Genomic DNA, 19848 nt, shown 5'->3' on the forward strand with positions numbered 1-19848 from the left:
GGGGGTGCAGGGGCCGGGGGGTGCGGGGGCCGGGGCCGGGCGGTGCGGGGGTGCGGGGGCCGGGGCCGGGGGGTGCGGGGGCCGGGGCCGGGCGGTGCGGGGGTGCGGGGACCGGGGCCGGTGCGGGGGCCGGGGCCGGGCGGTGCGGGATGCGGGGGCCGGGGCCGGGCGGTGCGGGGGTGCCGTCCCGGGCCCCGCCGGTTGTTCGCGACCAATCGGCGCCGCGCACTCCCCGCCCCGCTCGCCCCATGTGCAGAAATAGCCCCGCCGCGACCGGCAGCGCCTTTCCGCGGGCGAGCGGGGCGGGCGAGCGGGGCGGGCGAGCAGCGGAGCATCGCGGAGCGGCGCGGCGCGGCGGGGCCGTCCCGTCCCGTCCGGTCCCGTCCCGCCGCGGCCCGGGGTGCGGGCGGATGGCCCCGCGGCGGGCGCAGCGGCCGGGCCCCGCGGCGGGCGGGCGGTGATCGGTGCCCCGCGGGAGCGCGGCCGCGGATGCCCCCCCCGGGCGCGGGCGGTGCGGGCAGCGGCGGGGCTCGGCGCGGGGCCCGCCGCACCCCTCCGGTCCCCCGGGCCCCGGCGGCCGGGCGGGAGGCGGCGGTGAGCCCGGACATGGGTGTTTCTCTCCGGGAAGCGCTGCCCCGTGGCCTGTTGGTACCTGCGGACGGGCGCCCGGCGGAAAGTACCTTTTTCTCATGAACGGTTCTAGCTCCTCGCCCCAGGCTCTCGCCATGGACACTCTGAAAACCACCTATATCGTGCTGGAACTGATCATCGCGGTGCTGTCTATCGCCGGCAACGTCCTCGTCTGCTGGGCTGTGGCCATCAACAGCACCCTGAAGAACGCGACCAACTATTTCCTGGTGTCCCTGGCGGTGGCCGACATTGCCGTGGGTTTGTTAGCCATCCCTTTCGCCATCACCATCAGCATCGGATTCCACGTGGATTTTCACAGCTGCCTCTTCTTCGCCTGCTTCGTGCTGGTGCTGACCCAAAGCTCCATTTTCAGCTTGCTGGCCGTGGCCATCGACAGGTACCTGGCTATTAAGATCCCACTGAGGTAAGAGACTGGCGTGGACGCAGGTAGCCACGCTCCCTGACAGCCCAGACTGTGACTTTCCTTGTCCTCGCGAGCAGGAGCTTCTAGCCCCGAGCGCTGCCGTGAGAGCTTTGCTGCTCACAGGTGCCGATGAAAATAACAGAGGTTTTTTTGCACCCGCGTCAGGACCAGGATCAGGTTTTCAGTATCCCACCTCTGGCTGCAAGCTATACTTTGGAGCTCAGTTTTGGTGAGGATGTTTTTCTTGGAAGGGTCAGTGGCTTCCCGGGGGGGTCTGCAGGGATGCAGTGGTGCCCTCGGGAGAGCTGTAGCTAATCTATGTAGGTATTTATACGGCCCCCATTGCTGTGGTGTCCAGGCATCTCCCACGTAATTAACTATAGGAGCAGCCACTCTTTTTCCTACTTCCCAGCCTAGCAGAGGAGTTTCGCAGGCTGTTCTGTAAGAGCTCTTGTCTCGGTCTGAGGGCGAGACATAATACTTTTGGAAATGCTGAAAGTCGTCATAAATAGGTCTTAATGTGACTTTGTACATACTTGACATTTTCAGCTAGGACTAGAGTCTAACTAGGCTGTCTTCCAGTTTTTAGAGGGATCTAAAGAATAGATTGAAAGTGCAATTTACTGCATCTACAAAGGCTGAAATTGTATTTCTGTGCTTGTGCACGTACCTTTTCCTTCTGAGCACTTACTGTGAGCGAGTGTGTAGCTCACCGAATGTCAGAAGGTGTCAGCTCTGTGCGTACACTGTGAAAGGAGCGGGAAGGAGGAAGGATTCACACCTCACGGTTCAGAATGTTACAGTTTAAACTTTCATCCAAGGGCAGTATCAAAGACATAAATTGGTTTCCTTCTAATTCATGGGATATTGCAAAATACTGGGGAGAAACGTACTGCCTATATTTCACAGCCACTTCACCAGTGAGTTGATGCAGCAGCTTTCTTAAGCTTAAGTGCACCAAAACCCTGGCTTTGCATTACAAATTACCCGAGTCCCTTAGTCTCGGTCTCCTTCACGTCTCTGTTGTCCCTCCCTGAGACTAAAACATCGATGGAGCCCCACTGGAGAGCCCAGGACTGGTCAGAAGTGGAGGCGGTGGGGAAGCAGGGCAGATTTGGCATAGGGACCTCAGCTGAACTGTGTCAGCTGCAGCTTTGCTAGATTCTGATTGTCTCTGATATTTCCCTTGCACAAGTGATGAATTCACCCTAAAATGACTTAAAAAAAACCCAAACCCTTCCCCTGTTCTAGCACTTTGCATCAGAGACCTATACATTGGGCAAATATTGATTAGTCATCAGGCAGATGGTAAAAACTGGTAGTGGAAATGCATGTATGCTGAGTGACTGCGTGTGTCATCGTGGCACGGAAATTCCACGGGACGTCACGTAAGCGAGAGCCGAGCTGCAGCCCGAGCCTGCACAGGAGGGAGCAGGGGCAGAGCAGTTCAGGTGGCTGCCAGCGCCTCTGCCCCTGGCTGCTTACCTTCCCAGCCACCCGGCTGGACTCAGAGGCGCAGTTTGGCTCCGGGTAATGATTTGGTGCCTTTTCCATTCGTTTGTTTGGGGCTTTCTTGGGCTGGGGGCTCGTGACCCAGCAGCGGCTATGGAAGCAGGTTGGATTTATTTAGGTTTCAGTTTAATCACACCACCCACCACAAGCAAGCTGCTCAGGCATGGGCTGTGAGCTGTAGCTCCTTCCCTTTGTACCGCAAGCGCACTGAAAACTGCTTGGCTGAGGAAGCTGGACCTTGTGAGATCGGTTTCTACGCTGCTGGAATCTGTTGGGAGAGCAGCAGGTCAGAAATGCTCGGAGGGGATCATTTCAATGTTTGCAGAAGGGAAATGGTTTGGTAACTGTCAAAAAAAGCAAGTGTTTCCTCCACGCTATTTTTTTTCACAAGCTCAGTCTCTAGCAGGTTTGCTCAACTCTCCGTTAGGTCAGCCTTAGACACTTGTGGGGGATGAAATCCCAGGGCAGTTGCTTTGGGATCCTTTCCCGACATTGCTTTTTCACCCCATCATAGGCCAAATCTTTTATGCCATTCGCTCAAACACCTTTATTCCTATAAGCGCTTCCCAGCTGGACACATACAGCCCCCCCAGCTGTAAACGGCGATCGAGGCATCCCATCCACGGCGGGTCTGGAGTGTGAAGTTTGGGTTAAATGTGGCCTTGGCATCGCGGCCCAATCCATTGCCCTTAGAGGTGACCAGTGAGTAAAACCCCTGTAAAAGGACGGGGGTTTCTCACTGCCAGGAGTGCGGGGCAATGGCCGGGTCATTGCTTTGGCAATGGGAGATTTAGGGACTGCTACCAAAAGGCTGTTTTTATTTGTACAGCCAACATCGACCGGGCATAGAGGAAGTTATAAAACTATGTTGGCAAAACACTTCTCTACTGCACTAGGGTTTTGCAACCAAGGCTCAGTTCGAGCTGCCTCGTCAGCATCGTTATTCCCGAGATGCTCCGCAGCACTGCTGGCAGCAAGGGGCGAGGGGCTTGTCCAGCCACCCGCTCTAGGTAGATGCACGCACTGGTTCTGGAAGGAGGCTTGTGCTGCGGGCAGGGTAAGCTGGCCATTAATTTGTAGGGACGGCGACTTTAGGAAACATTTCTTTCTCACTAAAACATTCAATCTGGAGACCAGCGTGGAGGCTGATAACAGGCCACGAAGTATTAAATGTTTAAGAAAATGATTTGTACCCGGCCCTATCCAGCAATTGCAGTAAATAACGTAGTTGCAGAGCAGACAAAGGTCTCTGTCGCATCCGCCAGCTCCCTGTGGAAACGTCTGCGGGGACACTGAGAACTGAGTGTGCCGTATTATTTAATACTATTTCAGGGCTATTTGAGCACACTGAGAGGCTGGGCAGGCCTGCACGCTGGGGGTGCGCAGGAGAAGTTTGCATTACAGCCAGGCTAATAATGGATTTTTCAGTTCTGTGGCTGAACCAAAAAAATCCCATGGGAAGAGGGAAATTGTTTCAGTCAAACTGGAACGGCAATATTTGGAGGTTTCAGTGAAACAAAGTGATCCTGACCAACCTGGCAGATTTTCACTTGAGTTGCTTAACCCTTCCGATGTTGCTGTGCTGCTTTTCGAAATGGCGGCATCCTCGCTGGGAAGGAGCTGACAAATTCCCATCTAGACAATCGCAGAACGAAAATCTTACAGCATTTAAAAACAGTGTTTTAGAACCCACCCTCTTCTGGCTAAAAATATTTGCTGAATTTGACCTGAAGCCATGAATTCTTTCTGTCCCTTGAAACTTGAATTTTGTTTGGTTTTTTTTGACAAATTTACTGTTTGTGGAGGACCCCGACTCGCGCTGCCCAGTTGGCGCAGCTGCAGCTCTGAGCCCTTCCCCGGTCCCTTCTCCCCTGGCCGCCGCACCAGGACACGGCTTCTTGTCTTCAAACGCTCTCCGACCCTACGTCTCTTCGCACACCCCTCCTGCACCCGAGGCCGCTGCCTGCGCGCGCCCGTCCCCCTGCCGCCCCGGGTACACGGCACCATCCCTGCTCTCGTCTGCCAGCCTGGCCCCCCCGCCTGAAAGCTCGCTCCCCCACAACGCTTCCACCAAGCAGAATATCAAAGCCAGGCAATTGAGCATCTTTCAGCAGCAGTAAATCCATCCTGTACAGTGTTTGGCACAAGAGCCGCGCGAGGCTTTCGCTCTCTGGCTTTCTTCAGGGCTGGATTTCACCCCACAGTCCCATAGCTGCGAGCCAAAGAAGATTTGTAGGTGGAATAAAAGCTTTCCCTTTTATTTGCATTAACCAAAATCCTTTGGCGTGGCTAATAATTGTAGGTACGCATAGAAACCTGGAACAAATGTGTCAGGAACTAGGAAAGGAGTGTTTAGAGAGCAAAAGGAGACAGAATCGCTGTACAACATCACACTTTGTGTGCCCTTGTCCGCCTGGTAATCGCCCGCGGGACAGCGAACGTTGTACTGCTGCCGCCTACGTGGCAAACACCCCAGCTGAGCCCTGCGGAGGGAAAATTAACCCCAGCTCCCTGCGATCTGAGCTGCCCTGCTGCTCCCTCTTCTTCCCTGGATTTAGTTCTCTCCCATCTTCAATTTCATCCCTAGCAGAAGGGCAAGACTGATGTTCCTGAGCAGCTTTGCCATGAACTAGAACCCTCTTCTAGTGGCCATGCCCTCTCCCTTGCTGCGCCTTGCTGAGCCCCGGCTGCCCCCCGGCAGCCAGAGCATCCGCGCGTGGCTCACGGGCTGTCGTCGGTGTTGCATTGCTCAGCTTCTGGTGCTGCCAGCCTCCCGACGAGCTGCTGCCCCTCTTATCTCTGACTGATGAAGGCAACGGTCGGGCTGGGTTCTGCTCTCCTCATGGGGACAAATTCCGCTTGGATTGTTGTTGCTCTTATCTGATCCTTCTGGCTGTGCAGTGTCCTTTCATCAGGTGGGTTGGCCAATGCTTTGCGCTGCCTGCCGTTGTGCCCTGCTGCTGCAGAGGAGGGGGTTCCCCGTTCCCTGGCAAAGAACTGTTCCTGGATGCCTCTCAGCTCAAAGCTTGTTCCTCAGCAAAGCAAACTGGTGGGTATTTACAGCAGCTGGGATGGCTGGAGCCATTCGGGAGGAGGCAAAGTCCTCTTCAGAGCCTTGGTCCTCACATGCCATTTTCTGTGTGCCATCAAGGACACCGAAACTGCTCTTCCTTCTTCTGCCCTTGCTTCATTTCCTTTCTGAAGGGAAATCCTTGCGTTGCCCTTCATCTGAACTCTCAGGCATGTTCTGCTGTTCATGTGTGGCTCACACGCACAGCGCCCGACCCTGAGGCCCGAGCAGCACGGGAGGCATCGGTATTCCAGAGCGCTGGATGCTCTGCCTCCCCCATCCATCAGGCGGCTGTGCCTGGCCAAGGTTACTGTCAATTAATAACCCTCAGATGCCCCAAACCTGGCAAACGCGCTGAGTGCTGCGGGCAGGAGGGCTGGTGTGCTCGCTTGAGCAACGGAGCGCTCGCGTCTTTAAGGAATTTCGTGTCAGTTGAGCTTGACTCAGGCAGAACATGGGGGCGTTGGTGCTGCCGCTTGCTCCGGGCTTCGGATGCAGCCAACGCTGGACACAGAAGGACAATAAAAATATCAGGAATAATCGCATGTGCCTTCCTGGCCATAAACCGGAGAGGGGAAATCGCAGCTATTTTTAGTTATGAGCAGCCTGGTTTCCTTAAAATGCATGTCCCAAATTTTTATATTTTTCCCCTGCTTCAGGGGTCACTTCCCTCCCAAAAAGCAAAAATCCCAACAGGAAGGGAATGAATTATTTTTGAAACCTCTGCCCTGACGCAGCTCCCGCAGAAGCTGGGGGGTAGCAGGGATGTTGGGGAGCGGTAGCTGAAAGCCTCATTTCCAGGCTGTCGGCTGGGGGCACCGATCTCTGGGCTGAGCCAGAACCAAAAGCTTTGGGTTTAGGAGATTTTTTTTTTGTTGTTTTGGCCAGCTCAATCTATAAAATCTACAGGTTAATTTTTAGGTGGAAAAAAGCAGCTTTTGAGATCTGTCAGAATTTTACTCCAGAAGACCGTTTGACCTCGCTGCAAAAATACAGATTAAGCCAAAATGTTTTGCTAGCAAACTCTCCCAGTTAGAAGTTTTTGCTTTGTTAATTAATGGGCCTTTTTTTTAATGAAGTTGCTGTTTGTCATAGCAATGAGCGAAGTCCACAAAACGGAGTCTTTTAGGAGTGTTCTGCCCTGGCCCGTGGCTGTGCGGGCAGTCACTCCTGGGGCGTGCTGGGGGTCCTATTACCGTGTTAGAGGCAGCTTTGGTCCACAGGATGCCAGGAATCGGTGACACCAGCTGTGCCTACAGATGTGTCAGTGCTCTCTGGCTGGGGCGAGAGCCCCACTGCCTCTCGCGGCTTCGCAAAGTCCGATGACGGGCTCAGGGACTTTGTACGTGCCGAAGAGCGGATTATCTCCTAATCCTATGGATGACGCCAGGGCTGGGCATGAGCCACAAATAACCTGCAAGTGCGTCGGTGGGTGTGTGTCCGTGCCCTCACGCTCACCCTCCGGTGCCGCGTGGGCACCAGCGTGGCGCTGGGAGAGCGGGTGGTCACCGAGCACCGGTCTCTCTCACGAGCTGTGCCCGTCGTGCTGCAGCGCCGTAGCTGGCGCGCGGGGGCTGGATGCTGCGTCGCCGGCTGCTTCGAGCCCGGCCGCGCCTGGGCGGGGAGGTGAGGACAGGACGGGCCCCTCGAGGTGCCGGAGCACGCCGGGACCGGGCGCGGGTGGGTGAGTGGTGCTGGGCTCGGTGCTGACTGCGCCAGATCCAACAGCCCTAGCGAAGATCAGCCAGGGCTCTGCGGGGAAGGCAAATGGGTAGCAACTTGCTGGGGCTGGAGGATGGAGAGGCCAGCGTTTTGAGGCCTTTGGGAAGGGCTTTAGCACCTTACAGAGTGATCCAGCAGAGATCTGCCATCTCCCCACCCTTCTCTGTTATCTGCGTGGGCAGGGCACTGGGTGCGTGGGAGGGGTAGTGGTGGCACCGCTGCTCTATGCACAGGATCGCAGCCAAACAGCTTGCTGGGAATCATGGTTCCTACCTCACCCCTACCAGCCACCTTTAACTCAGCTGCCCTGGGGCTGCACATTTGAGGTCTGACCGCTCTGGGAGGTTTGGCATGACAAAAATTCTCAGCCCCGGGCATCCTCAGGCAGATAACGTGGGGCTTCAGAGCCCTGGAGGGAAGGTGGTGCTGGAGGAAGAGCTCAGGAGGGCTGCAGGCTTGTAAGGCTCCTCTCAGCCCCGTGGTCTCGGGTAGGGAGAAGCAGGCTTTTGTGCTCTGCAACTCAGAAACACCCTACGGAGCGTGCAGGGTGGGCAGATAGCACACTCTCCTGCCTGCACATGGGCATCTTGAGGCAGCTGCTGATGTTTTGACACTGGCTCTTGTTGAAGTGTGAGAGCTGGTGTGCGAGCGCTGATCTAATTTCCTTCCTGTGCCCTGGGGGCTGTGCGCACCTCTGGCTGTCCCCCAGTGTCACGCATGTTCACAGGAGCGTAGGGTTGCCCAGCGTGGGCAGGGAGCCCACAGCTTGACCTGCGCGCCGTGTGGCTTAGTTCAGTGCTCGGTCACATTTTTCTCACCCCGTCATGGGCAAGAGCTGGCTGGGACTGGCCTCCAAAGACAGAAACCAAGGTAGCGAATGCAAATGCCTGCCGGGGTGCAGGCTGCTGTGAAAGCGTGCATGTGAGAAAAATTACCCACCCGCCTGCATCACAGGTGCTGTGGGTGTTCAGCAAGCGCTGAGCTCTGCAGCCCCCTCCTGCCGCTCCCCACGCCGCAGCAGCCTCAGCTGCAGTCGCCTGGCTTATTCCCTTCGTAATCCTCCAGATTACCCAAAGGCGTGCCGTTTGCAGGGTGCTTTGGGCCAAAACTGCATTTCCCCTTCCCACATTCCTGGTCCTGCAAACCCGATGCCCTTCAGCCGTTCCCCTGCTCTGGCTGGCAGAGGCTGGGCTGAGGTGCCAGCCCGTGGAGGGGTGTGCGGGGGGGAAACAGGGGTGAGGTGGGAGCTGGGGTCTGTAGAGGGGAGCCTTCACTCTCCCAGCTGCTCTGCCGCCACCCCGGGGGAAGGAGGAGGTCACAGGAGGGGTATCTTGCTGAGGGGGTTTTAAACCTGTAGGCACTCCATAGTCCAAGCCCGCTGGCTGCAGGACCTGGCGTCGTAGCCCGTATGGGGCAGGCTAGGGCACGCCGGCACACGCGGGTACCTGGGGTAGGGAACGCTCCCTCCATACCCCAGCTTGTCCCAAGAGGCATCACCATGGCCGCATGCGAAGCACAAGTGAGTTTTGTCCATTTTGTCCTGGGAAGAGTAATTTGGAGTCTTATTAACTGGTGAGCAGTTACCCTGGGGCTGCAAAGGGGTTTGCTTCCGACTGGCAGACATCCCGCATGGCCCCCCTTCCCCTGGGGAGCAGCAGGTGGCCAATGTCCGCCCGAGGGCTCTTCTTCAGCCACAGCTGCTTCGTCCTGGTCTCCATGCCGCTCCTTGTGCCTTTCTGTGCCTCACATCTCTGTGACTCTGCTCCCAGGTGGAATTGCTTCCCAGCGAGCAAACAGGCAGTAGGGCACGTCTGGAGCCCCCCCAGCCCCTGATTGCCTCCGATCACACGCTGGGCATGTCGCCTTCTCTTATTAATTCAAAAGCATCTAGCTTTTATTTCAAACTAAAGCTGAAAATGCCATATAACATGAGCAAAGCAAGCCCTGGAGCAAATTAAAGCCTTCCAGTCTTTAAACGTGTTTTAGTGAGCCTCTAAACCTAAAAATGAAGTGTTGCAGCCTGTGACCTTGCTGGTTAGCTGCCTCAAGCAGGAATGGAAACCTAACAGGGCGCAGAGGCGAGCAGCTGGTTGTTCCCCCTCACGCTGTGAGGGTGGGAACCAAGCAAGGCTGGGCTCCCCCAGCAGCCAGGCTCAAAGCGCAGAGCAGCAGCCACAGACCGGCCGCCCTCTCGAAGAGCAGGCTCGAGCAGCAGCCTGCAGCCGGACTGAGGGTTGCGAGGGCTGCCTGCTCTCACTTACGTGTCACTACCCAGATTTGCACAGCGGCAGGGCCGCCTGGCAGCGTGGGGTGCTCCCTGGTGGGTGGGGGTGCCCGTGGGGGTGCTGCCCGCTGGGTGCGTGCTCTTGGCACCGGGAGCTGGGGAGGGCTTGCTTTGCATTCAGCCTTTCCTGACAGGTTAAGGATGGCCACGAGCCAGCACCTCATGGCGCGTTCAGGGCTGTCTCCATCCCCTGGAGGGGGGGTGCGCAGGGGCTGAGCTGCCGCAGGCGCTCAGGTTTCCCGTGAAAGCACCAGGCAGTGGGAGCGGTGCTGCCGACAGCCAGAACCGAGGGTGCCGAGCGACCCCCGTGTGCTCACCTGAGCCGTGGGTGCTGGCACGTTTGCAGTAGCCCGTCCAGCGGAAGGCCAGGGGTGCGCGCAGGGAGGCTGCTGTGGTCCCCTGTGCACAATAGGGACAGATGTGGAAGGAAGTGATTTTTCTACAACTGGGCATGGACAGACACAGATGTCCTGCTTCCTTGGCTGATACTACAACTGCTAATCAGATTTCTCACTCTCACCCCCAACTCCTTCCTGGTTAAAAAGCACGGCTTTTTTTTTTTTTTCTTTTCTTTTCTCTCTCTAAGGTGCAATTTATGATTCATTTAAAATGTCCTGCCAGCATATTTCAGCTGGTATGTGCTCTCCCTTCCATGGCTGTGCATGGAGCAAACAGAACAGCAGCAATGGTGCTTATTTCATGCTGTTACAGCTCAAAAAAAGTAAAAAAAAAAAGAGCAAGATGCAAAGTACAGCTGCAAGTAGACGACAAGGATACAATGCTTGGCAGCCGACTTGCTCGCTCCCCTTGTGAATGGAGGTGTCTGTGTATTTTCCTTCACACTTAAAATAGAAACATACAAATTATCACTGCTTGTTTGTATCAGAGCACCTGCAAACTCTCCATCTGCTCACCTCTCTGCAGCTGGCGGCCTGGGCACGGGGCAGAACGGGGAGGGAAGCAGGGAGAGCAGCGGGTGCAGGGAGGACCCAAGCTGGCCGCAGAGCCCCTGCACGGCCGTCACGCCTGCGTCTCCCCGCTGATCCCGTCGAATGTGGCCTCAGCACAAGATACCTGCGAGTTTGGAGTTTAAGCACTGAAATTGCTCATGGAAGGCTGATCTTGCGCTGGGGCGCGGCAGCGGGAGGACTGGCCCAAACTGGTGGGGCGGAGCGGCGCAGCCCCCCCGTCGGGCTGGGGCGCCGGGGCTCTGGTGTCGCTGCTGCTGGAGCGCAGCTCTGCTGAGGGACACGTCTCTGTGGGGATGTTGTAGCGTGAGGTTGACCATACAACGTGTGCAGGTTTGCTTGATGCAAAGCGCTCCCCTACCCCATCCCATGGACTCTGAAGATGCCAGGACAGGGGTTGGGACCCTCCTGGCTTTTCCCAGCTAAGGTTGCAGAAGGCAGAGGTGTCCCTGGTCAAGTGGTGGGACTAAGCAAGCCTGGGAGGCTCCGTCACAAGAGTAAAATCTTCCTGATGGAAAAGTTAATGCTGCAAATTCAGCATCGTGTTACATACACAGGAGAAGCATCTAAACACCCAGAGTCTGTGCGCCGCTTTCACACGCACAGCCTAGCAGCCCTGCGGCCTTTTGAGGGCTGCTGGTGAGACGAAGCCTGACCGAGGGCGGATGGCTTTCTTGTAACATCTTTTTTGTTGCTAGAAGCTACATCTCAGCCAGCCTCAGGGATTTTACTCAGGCACCCAGCGGGGGATAGCGCTGATGCCTGCGCAGGTGGACATCCTACTGCAGCCATCTGAAGGGCCAGGACCCACAGCGTATTTGCCAGACCATGGCTGAGATGGTGGAGCTCGATTTTGCATCCCCAGCAGTGGCCTGGTAGCGGGGAGGTAGGGAAGGTCTTTGGGAACAGGGCTGCCACGGTGTACAAATGTAAGGGGGTTGTACCACCCTGCGGGTGACAGTCGAAGGGGTCACGTCCCTCCTGCCTGCCCCTGGGCAGGGCAAGGGCTGCGGCGGCCCCTGCACCGCAGCGCCCACGAGCACACCGTGGCAAATGCTGACGCGGTTCCTCAGCTTGCAGATCGCCCTTATGTTCAGTAAAACAAACTATTTGCTATTGGCTCTGCTCCTTGCTAACCTCAGGTTTATTTACTCAGTAATTTATCAGCCAGAGCCCAGACCAGCATCACGGTCAGGGCCTCCCTCAGACTCCGCCAAGCACCGGGGGGGTGGGTGTGTGGCAGCACAGTGTTTTGACCTGTTCATCCTTCTGGGCTGCCCGGGGACAGCGCGGGATTCTCCCTCATGTCTGCTCTCTAAGATAAATAACATGGGAATGATAGTCCCCTTCCAGACTGGTTCCTCCAGGCTGTTGCTGGTTTCTGCCCCAAGTCTAATCGCCCCAAATGGTGGCTTACGCCTCCTCGTTAGAGGGGAGCTCAGGGGCAGCAGTGCCCCTGCTCGGGTGCTCTCTGCGGGCTCACGGCAGGGGCTGGTGGGGAGATGCCAGCTACGTGCAGGACATGACTCAGTTCCTGCCAGTCGGGAGCCAAACTCCTGCACGGGAGAGGCTGGGCTGGCAGCAGGTTGGCAGCGCGTCCTGCTCCGCTCCAGCTGTGCTTAGCAATGCCTGCTTCGGCGTCTTGGCTGGTATCCAGCTCTAGTAAATAGCAGTAGAAATGCAACGAGATCTGTTGGGAAAAAAAACCCACCCCACCCTGACCATCCTACCAACCAGAGGCACGGTGCCTGGAGAGTGCAGAGAGGTTTCCAGCGCCCTGCGCTCATGTACGACGCTGTCGCTTTAGTGGTTGCAATGATGCTCTTCCAGAAAAGCTGTGGACCTTGCTGAGCCATCGCTGAACTTGTACACGATAACACCAGGGGGTCTGAGCCATGCTGTAGACGCAGCTGAACTTTCCTTACAGTATTTGCCTTCCTGCAACCCAGGCTGCGTGACTGTGACACCGGCGGCAAACGTAGAGTTACGTATGTCAGGAGAATAGAAACCTGAATGCCTCGATGATGGCAGCATGTGGGGATGGCATCGGGGCTTCTGCAGCGTGACCACTGCAGGGGCGCTGGGTGGGAGCTGAGATTAGCTGCTTGATGGTGATTACGCCAGTAAGGAGACTTTGCCTGGTGGTGTAAAAGGAACTAATGCATTGCCAGGTTATTTAATCTCAACAAATCATTTAGAAATATTCAGCTGTTATTTACATTAAAGCAACACTTGATGCCTCTGGGCAGAAACATAGAGGAGAGTCAATATTTGTTATACATTAATTGAGCAGACTTGGGAGAGTAAACTTACTTTAATAGTTTTTTGCCTAATGCTATTAAGCCTAAAAGAGAAGGAAGGAAGGGTTTTCTGGAGCGTTCAGAGCTGTGAAAATCTGTTGGTTCCTCACTGTCTGATCATGTTTTATAGAGCTTAGGAAAAAAGTTGAGTCTCAGTTGTCTCAGAGCCAATGCCTGCTTTTCTCGATGGTGGTTGCCGGTGTGTGCAGTGGCTCACTGAGACTTTTCGTGCCTTGGTTAGTCATGTACTTCTTTATTTTTAAGCACAGGCTTCTGTTAACTTAAGGCAACGTCCCACCAAATAGGTGTATTAAGGTAATAACAAGGCAATTAGCAAACAATTGTAGAGCATCGAACTATCCCCAATTTCACCTTGGCCTCTCCTGGCTCGTAGCTCAGCAACCAGCTGTCACCCTTCTCTCTAGTCACAGGAGCGACCATCATCATTACCCAGGATCGAGCCGCTGAATGGAGAGACGCTGGGAGGAATTTGCAATGCTCCCTGCAAAAAGAAAGAGTTAATCTAAGGCGTGCGTTGTTCGCTGTGGATAAATATCTCCACCTTAATGAGCACCACCTCTTTCCTGCGCTGATGGGCTTGCAGCCCTCTCCATTGCTCAGCACTGGCTCCTGCAGACCCGGAGCGCAGCACGTTTTTCCATCTTCTCCTTCTTGCAGAAAGGGCCCCCACTTAAAAGTGGTCGTGGCTGCAGCTCTGCTGTGTGCGCTGGGGAAGAGCAAGCAACACTAAAATAAACATGCCATCGTTACAGCCACTGGAAAATGAAGTGACTGCTTAACTGGTTTCGTAAACCTTCAAGCCGAGCCTTATCTTTGCAGCAGAGATCAGGAGAAGAGCAGATGGAAGAAGCCTTATTTGGGGTCATATGTTTTCAGCAAGAGGCAGCACCAAATGTCACCGGCCTGGAGTGGCACAGTGGACACTGGCCTCAGCACAGCACGCTGAGCGCGGTGGTGCTGCCTTGTGTTCCTGTGCACAGCCTGCTTCAGACACACACAACGCCCACCTCCTTCAGTGTCGCTGTCTGAACAATGGTCCCGTTTGCATTTTCTGGTCTTACTACAATAGTTTTTAGGATGTGACATGACCGAGGTGGCAGAGAAACAACTGCAGTGATCAACTAGGCATGAACAGCACAAGCCAAGGAGCCACGGTTTTTTCCTTCCCACGTGCAGAGCTGTAGGTTGGCAGCAGCTCTTGGTGCTCCTGCAGCACTGACGAAGCTCGGCCAACAGCGTAGCTCAAAACTCAAGCTTTGCCAAGAGATCAGATTTCTGGGAACTTGCTCTGAACCAAATCTTAAAGTTTTCAGGCCCTGTAAACCCAGATCAGCTCTGGCTCCTGAACACCAGCACTTAACACAGGGTTTTGAAAGCAATGGTCTTGGCCTTCGTGATGGCCTGTCTGATAAAGTCTCATCTTCTGAAGCAGCAAGACTTAATAGTTATGAGAGAAAGTGCAGGAGAAACCCCCTCAGTGGCTGGACCTGCCCTTTAGCCACCTACCCCGTGGACTGTGTTCACAGTTCAGCATCGCCTAAAGGCGGCTGCTGCTCCTGCATCCTCTCGGCCAGCCCCGGCCATGCCCAAAGCGAGCCCCACTGGCCACGGCCACACAGGAGCCAAGGGCTCCCTTCAGCCCCCCTTTGCCTCCTGGTTCTTGCTGGCAGGACCCCCCCCCACTTACCCTCCTGTCTTCGTGGCTTGCAGGAGGAGAGGGACACATGGCTCGCACGGAGGCGACCGCAGTGTGATTCACAGGCACAGCTGTGGTTCTGTGGGAATAAAACCCTCCCCTGCCTCACGGGCCGGAAGAAAATCAGAACAAACGTTCTTAGGAAAGGAGGAGCAGGGTAGCCAAGCCAGAGTAAACAAGCACTGAGAGAAGGGTGTGGGAAGAGGGGGGACGTGTGTCAGCCAGCAGATGCTAACTGGCTGTGGAGAGGACAGTAATGGGTTTCTTATGTTGTCTTTCTGGCAGTTGCTGGTTCTTTGTATGTCCAAAAAGCAATCCGACTGATGCTCTGATGTTGGCATCTGTTCTGGCTGTACCCAAACCAGCTTGGCTTTTGCTGCTTTAGGTTCCAGCCCTGTTCGTGTCTCTGAGCATCAGCAGTCCCCGGGGTTAGGAAAGGTGTGGGGCAGCGCATGGCTCTGCACGCCTCAGCACTGCATTGACTTGCCCCCGGGCCACCGCAGAGCTTCACTGTGACACACGTGAGAGCAGCAGGTGCCCAAGGAAGGCGCTTACTAAAAAACATGGATCTTTGCAACCAGTTATGGTGTGTCAGCAGAGCACAAGTATCGTTTGACAGCAGCAGCTATGCACGGCTGCATGGTTTAACCCCACTGATGGTTTCAGCAGCTGCAGGTCAGGGTCTGTGTGTGACTTCAGGATAACCATCATCGTAGTCAGCATCGCCACCCACCACAGAGGACCAAAGTCCTACAGAACTGGCACGTCATGTACACGAGCAGTGGGGGCCACCACCAGCCCCGGGAGCCAGGCAAAGTTGCCCGCTCAGCGCTGTTGATGGGGGATGCATGAAGCGGGGCCATCAAAAGGGGGGAGAAGAGCCCAGCGTCCCTGGCTCCCAGCTCCATGCCTGGGTGCGAGACTCTGAATGGCGGCACAAACCCTAACTTGCAACTCTCCTAAGCAATCCATCATTAGCAGTTGCTTTCAGATGCTGGCTCAGAAAAGCCTTTCAGGGTATTTGTTATCCAGCCACAACAAGCTCGCGTGGGCTGCAGTCTGGCATGTGTGAAGCAGCAATTGCTGTTTGGGAAACTGGGAGGCTCCCTGGTTTCCACACACATGTGTACTTCCCACCTTAGTGCATGAGGTAGCATGGGAAGGGACATCACGTTACAGGGCTGCTGCAGTCTCCAGTGAAAGCCAGTATTGCTGCAGGCATAAGAGCGGCCCAAGTTGAAGCAAGTTGGCTGTGGTATAAAGTCTGTGGTGATGCTGGTTAAGTCTTTAGCTACCCACTACAGTGTAGAATTGAGAGCCAGCATTGTCTCAGCTGTAATAAGTCAGCCCAGAAGTTCATGTAGCCCAGCAATGTGCCCTGGCATGCCCGGGAATGGATGCTTAGAGCAAGAGAGTAAGTTGGTGGTTACGGAGGGAGCCTTCGCCCTGTTCTTGCCCTCCTTGTAGTTGGTGGTTTAGGCTCATGCAACGATAAAGCCTTTTTTTTTTTAAGACTCCAAGTTCTTACCTCCTATTGAAGGGGCAGTGCTTGGCAGCTCTCAGGACTAGTAAGTGAATCACCTCCCCAAATCACTTTGTGCAGGCGTAGAGCACAGGTGCGATTTTTTTTTTTTAACCCCTCTGGTGATCACAGGGGTGAGGTTCACGTGTGGGCGTGGGTGGGGCTTTTGTGGCGTTAGCCAAAATGCTGATGACTCTAACTGCGGGGAAGTCACGAGCGCTCGTTTATTTAATGGCTCTATCTCGGTTTTATTCTTGATGCTGTAGGTATAATAGTCTGGTGACTGGCAAGCGGGCGAGAGGCCTCATCGCTGTGCTGTGGCTCCTGTCCTTTGGAATTGGACTGACTCCGCTTATGGGCTGGAATAAAGCCATGCGCGGTTGTCCCAACACCACCAACAAGACAGGGGCTGACACCGGGACAGAGCACAACGGCTGCTTCATCCAGTGCCTCTTTGAGAATGTGGTAACGATGAGCTACATGGTTTATTTTAACTTCTTTGGCTGCGTGCTGCTTCCGCTCATTATCATGCTGGGGATCTACATTAAGATATTCATAGTCGCCTGCAAACAGCTGCATCAGATCGAACTGATGGGCAACTCCAGGACCACACTGCAGAAGGAGGTCCATGCAGCCAAGTCTCTGGCCATCATTGTAGGATTTTTTGCCTTCTGTTGGCTGCCCCTGCATATCTTGAACTGCATCACTTACTTCCACAAAAACTTCATCACATACAAGCCTGAGTGGCTGATGTATATGGCCATCATCCTCTCCCACGCCAACTCCGTCGTCAACCCCATCATCTACGCCTACAGGATCAGGGACTTCCGCTACACCTTCCGCAAGATCATTTCCAAGATCCTCTGTAAGACGGATGACTTCCCCAAGTGCACCACTGACAACAACCAGCACCTGACTGTCACCAACATTAACTGCCCAGTAGCCTCTGTGACCATATGACCGTGCATGTCCTGCTCCTGACACTACCCTTCCCTGTGCCTACGTGAACAGTTACAGCTGACTCCTAGAGGAGTGCTCAGAGATGACCGCTATGCAGTTACGCAGCTGTATTTTTTTTTTTTTTACTTTTGTAATTAACATAGTGCCTCCTAGAGGAATAACCCGACCGGGGAGACTGAGTGCAGCTCAGCCTCGACTGTAAACCCAGGTTGCGTGAGTGCTGGCAGTTGTATTTCCTTTCCAGGTCAGACATTGACTGTGGAAGACCCACCTGCTGGGGGGTGTTTCCCCAATTGTGCTGCTCATGTCAAGTCCTAGGATCTGTATTTTAATTATTATTATTATTTTTTTAATCTTCTGATTCATTTAGGAGTAATAATTTTGTGTCTGGTTTGGGGTTGTTCTTTAAGTCCATACTTGACGGCACTTTGGTAATACCCTAACTATTCCATCAATTGTTTGATGCAGCTAGTATTCTCCGATGGGAAAAAAAGTCTTACTTAGCCCAGTTGCTGGTGTGAAACTGACTCTCTGTGTTCTTGGCTCCGAGAGACACTACTGTGTTGATGGGAAAACAAGATCAGAACCGGCCAGTTATTTTTGGCCCCAGTATGGAAGCCCTACTTACTGAAAGAGAAAAATTTTAGAAAAGAGTTGACTGAAGTTTTAGAACGGCGGTTTCATGGCCTTTAAATCACTTTGGTCTACAGGATTATGCAGACTAGTGCTTCAGGTTTGATTTCAAACCTGTTTCCTGCTCTCAAAAGGGAGAAGTGCCCTGGTAGTCCTAGCTAGTCTGATCCAGGGTTGCTGAGGTTGGTGCAAACGCTCCCTTGGTGACACAATCTCTACAATTAGGCTTTTTCACTCCCAAGTCAAAACTTGACAGCCTTGCAGTGCTTCCAGAAGGGCAGGTTTTAGCTGTGATAGCTGGAGGCTGCAGCTCACCTGATTCCTAAAACTTGGTCTTGCTGGGGTTCCTCTGCAGCCCAGTAACCCCCACAAGCTGTGAGTGCTATTTTTTTTATTAATAGTGATTTTTATTTTTTTATTCTTTTTTAATCCTGACCTGCATCAGTAGCAAAAGAGACCGGAAGGGAGCTAATTTGCTAATTTGCGTTTGCTAGAATGCCTTGGCCCACGACCTGCTTTTGGCCAAGCTCTTTGGGGAAGAAGCCCACCGCGCGATTGCCCGGCCTGGCCTCGGCCGCTAGCCACGGAGCCCGTTTGTGAGGACAAAGCCCACTCAACAGCAGAGCAGTCTTAATTTGTACTGCACGTTAATAACCCTCTGCAACTACAGCTCATTAATTACTGCACCTGATCTCGTATGTAATTGTGATATGCAAGACCAGATAAAGGTATTAAAAGCAGTGCTTTAATTTCTGAAGCACGAGCTCCGCTTCTCCAGCCTGCACGACGGCACGTGCATCGCTGTAATGAACCAGTGTTTCTGGCATGTCTTTTATTTTGCAGGGCAGTTTCATACCACGACTGAGAGGAACAGGGAGGGGAGTCAGAAGACCACCAAACAGCCTCCCTCCTTCGTGCCCAAAAGCCGGTTGTGGTACAGGGACACAGCCGTCCTTGACAAGCGCAGACCTGCCACCACGCTGCGGCCCCCTGACAAATGGGAGCCTTGCCTGAAGGTCCCTGCGCGGTGAAGGGATGCCATCTCTCTCCGAAGCACTCAATGCCAGCACCATCACCACGCGACCTGCGAGAGGCTGGAGTGCGAGGATGTGCATCAGATGTCATTTTCAGTGGTAACTCACGGAGGGAGGCAGAGGTAGGGAGCAGGCCTTTTAGAGCCAGGTGGCAGGGAAGGAAGTTTAAACACAGCCAGTTCCTGAAGAACAGGTCCAGTGGACAGACCGTGATGCCTGGAGCAGTTTGTCCCTGATAAACTGTACTTGAATCATATAGAAATCAGCTATTTTTTTTTTTAACTGCATTGCACTAGAAGGGGGGTAATATAAGGCCCCAAGAGTTTAATTTCTCTGGCGTATAGAATGACAAATATGGTGTAAAATCAGCCAAAAAGCTGATCTGAAGAAATCCTGTTCCTGCAGCATCTGCTGTGCCAGCTGGCGTGACCTGCAGGCAGCAGCTGTAGGTCCGAGTTAGGGCCCACCACGCCGATGGAGTGATGGATTTCGCTGCCGTGTATGCAGCAGCTCAGCCGTAAGATCCGGCCCCAAACCTTGGTGAATCACCAGTTAGCTCTGAATGGGTTTGTACACGTTTATGCAATGTCCAAATTTAGCTACAGCTCAGTATCTCAGATACTGGCATTTCCAAGAAGCTGAAAAGTTAAAAGTTACTGTCCCACGTGTTTCTCCTTTAACAGCCCCATTCAGCTTTGCTGCATCTGCCTTGGTCATAGTCCAGCTGACACATGTAGCCACCTCCCGCCATTTGGGCAGGGTTTGACTCTCTTCTCCTTTCGTTCCTTCCCTCTGTATTATCTTTGGCTGTGGTCCTTCTTGTTAATCATGGCTGGAAACAAGCAGGGTTTCACCTGCAGCTCTGGCAGAGCTGCAAAGTGGTTGCAAGCCACATTTATCCTTGCAACAAAGAATGTAATCACTCCTCTCCTGCTGGCTGAAAATGAACCAAACTCTGGACAGCACGAACAGACTGAAACACACAGCGCTGCAATACAGAGAGATGCTCCCAGAACAACTTGCTTCTATGTGGCAGCTTGCACTGCAGCTCGGCATCCACTACAGCTACCTT

General features: G+C 54.2%; 1 protein-coding gene across 1 annotated transcript; it reads left to right on the plus strand.

Annotated features, from left to right (window-relative positions):
• The first annotated feature begins 156 nt into the window (after nt 1-156).
• Nucleotides 157-18482, plus strand: ADORA2B (adenosine A2b receptor). Its single transcript, XM_064467950.1, has 2 exons — nt 157-1054; nt 16416-18482. The coding sequence occupies exons 1-2, from the start codon at nt 690-692 to the stop codon at nt 17107-17109; spliced, it is 1059 nt and encodes a 352-aa protein (XP_064324020.1). The 5' UTR covers nt 157-689; the 3' UTR covers nt 17110-18482.
• Nucleotides 18483-19848: the final 1366 nt, after the last annotated feature.

The sequence above is a fragment of the Phalacrocorax carbo genome, chromosome 17 (genome assembly GCF_963921805.1).
Source record: "Phalacrocorax carbo chromosome 17, bPhaCar2.1, whole genome shotgun sequence".
Taxonomy (NCBI): domain Eukaryota; kingdom Metazoa; phylum Chordata; class Aves; order Suliformes; family Phalacrocoracidae; genus Phalacrocorax; species Phalacrocorax carbo.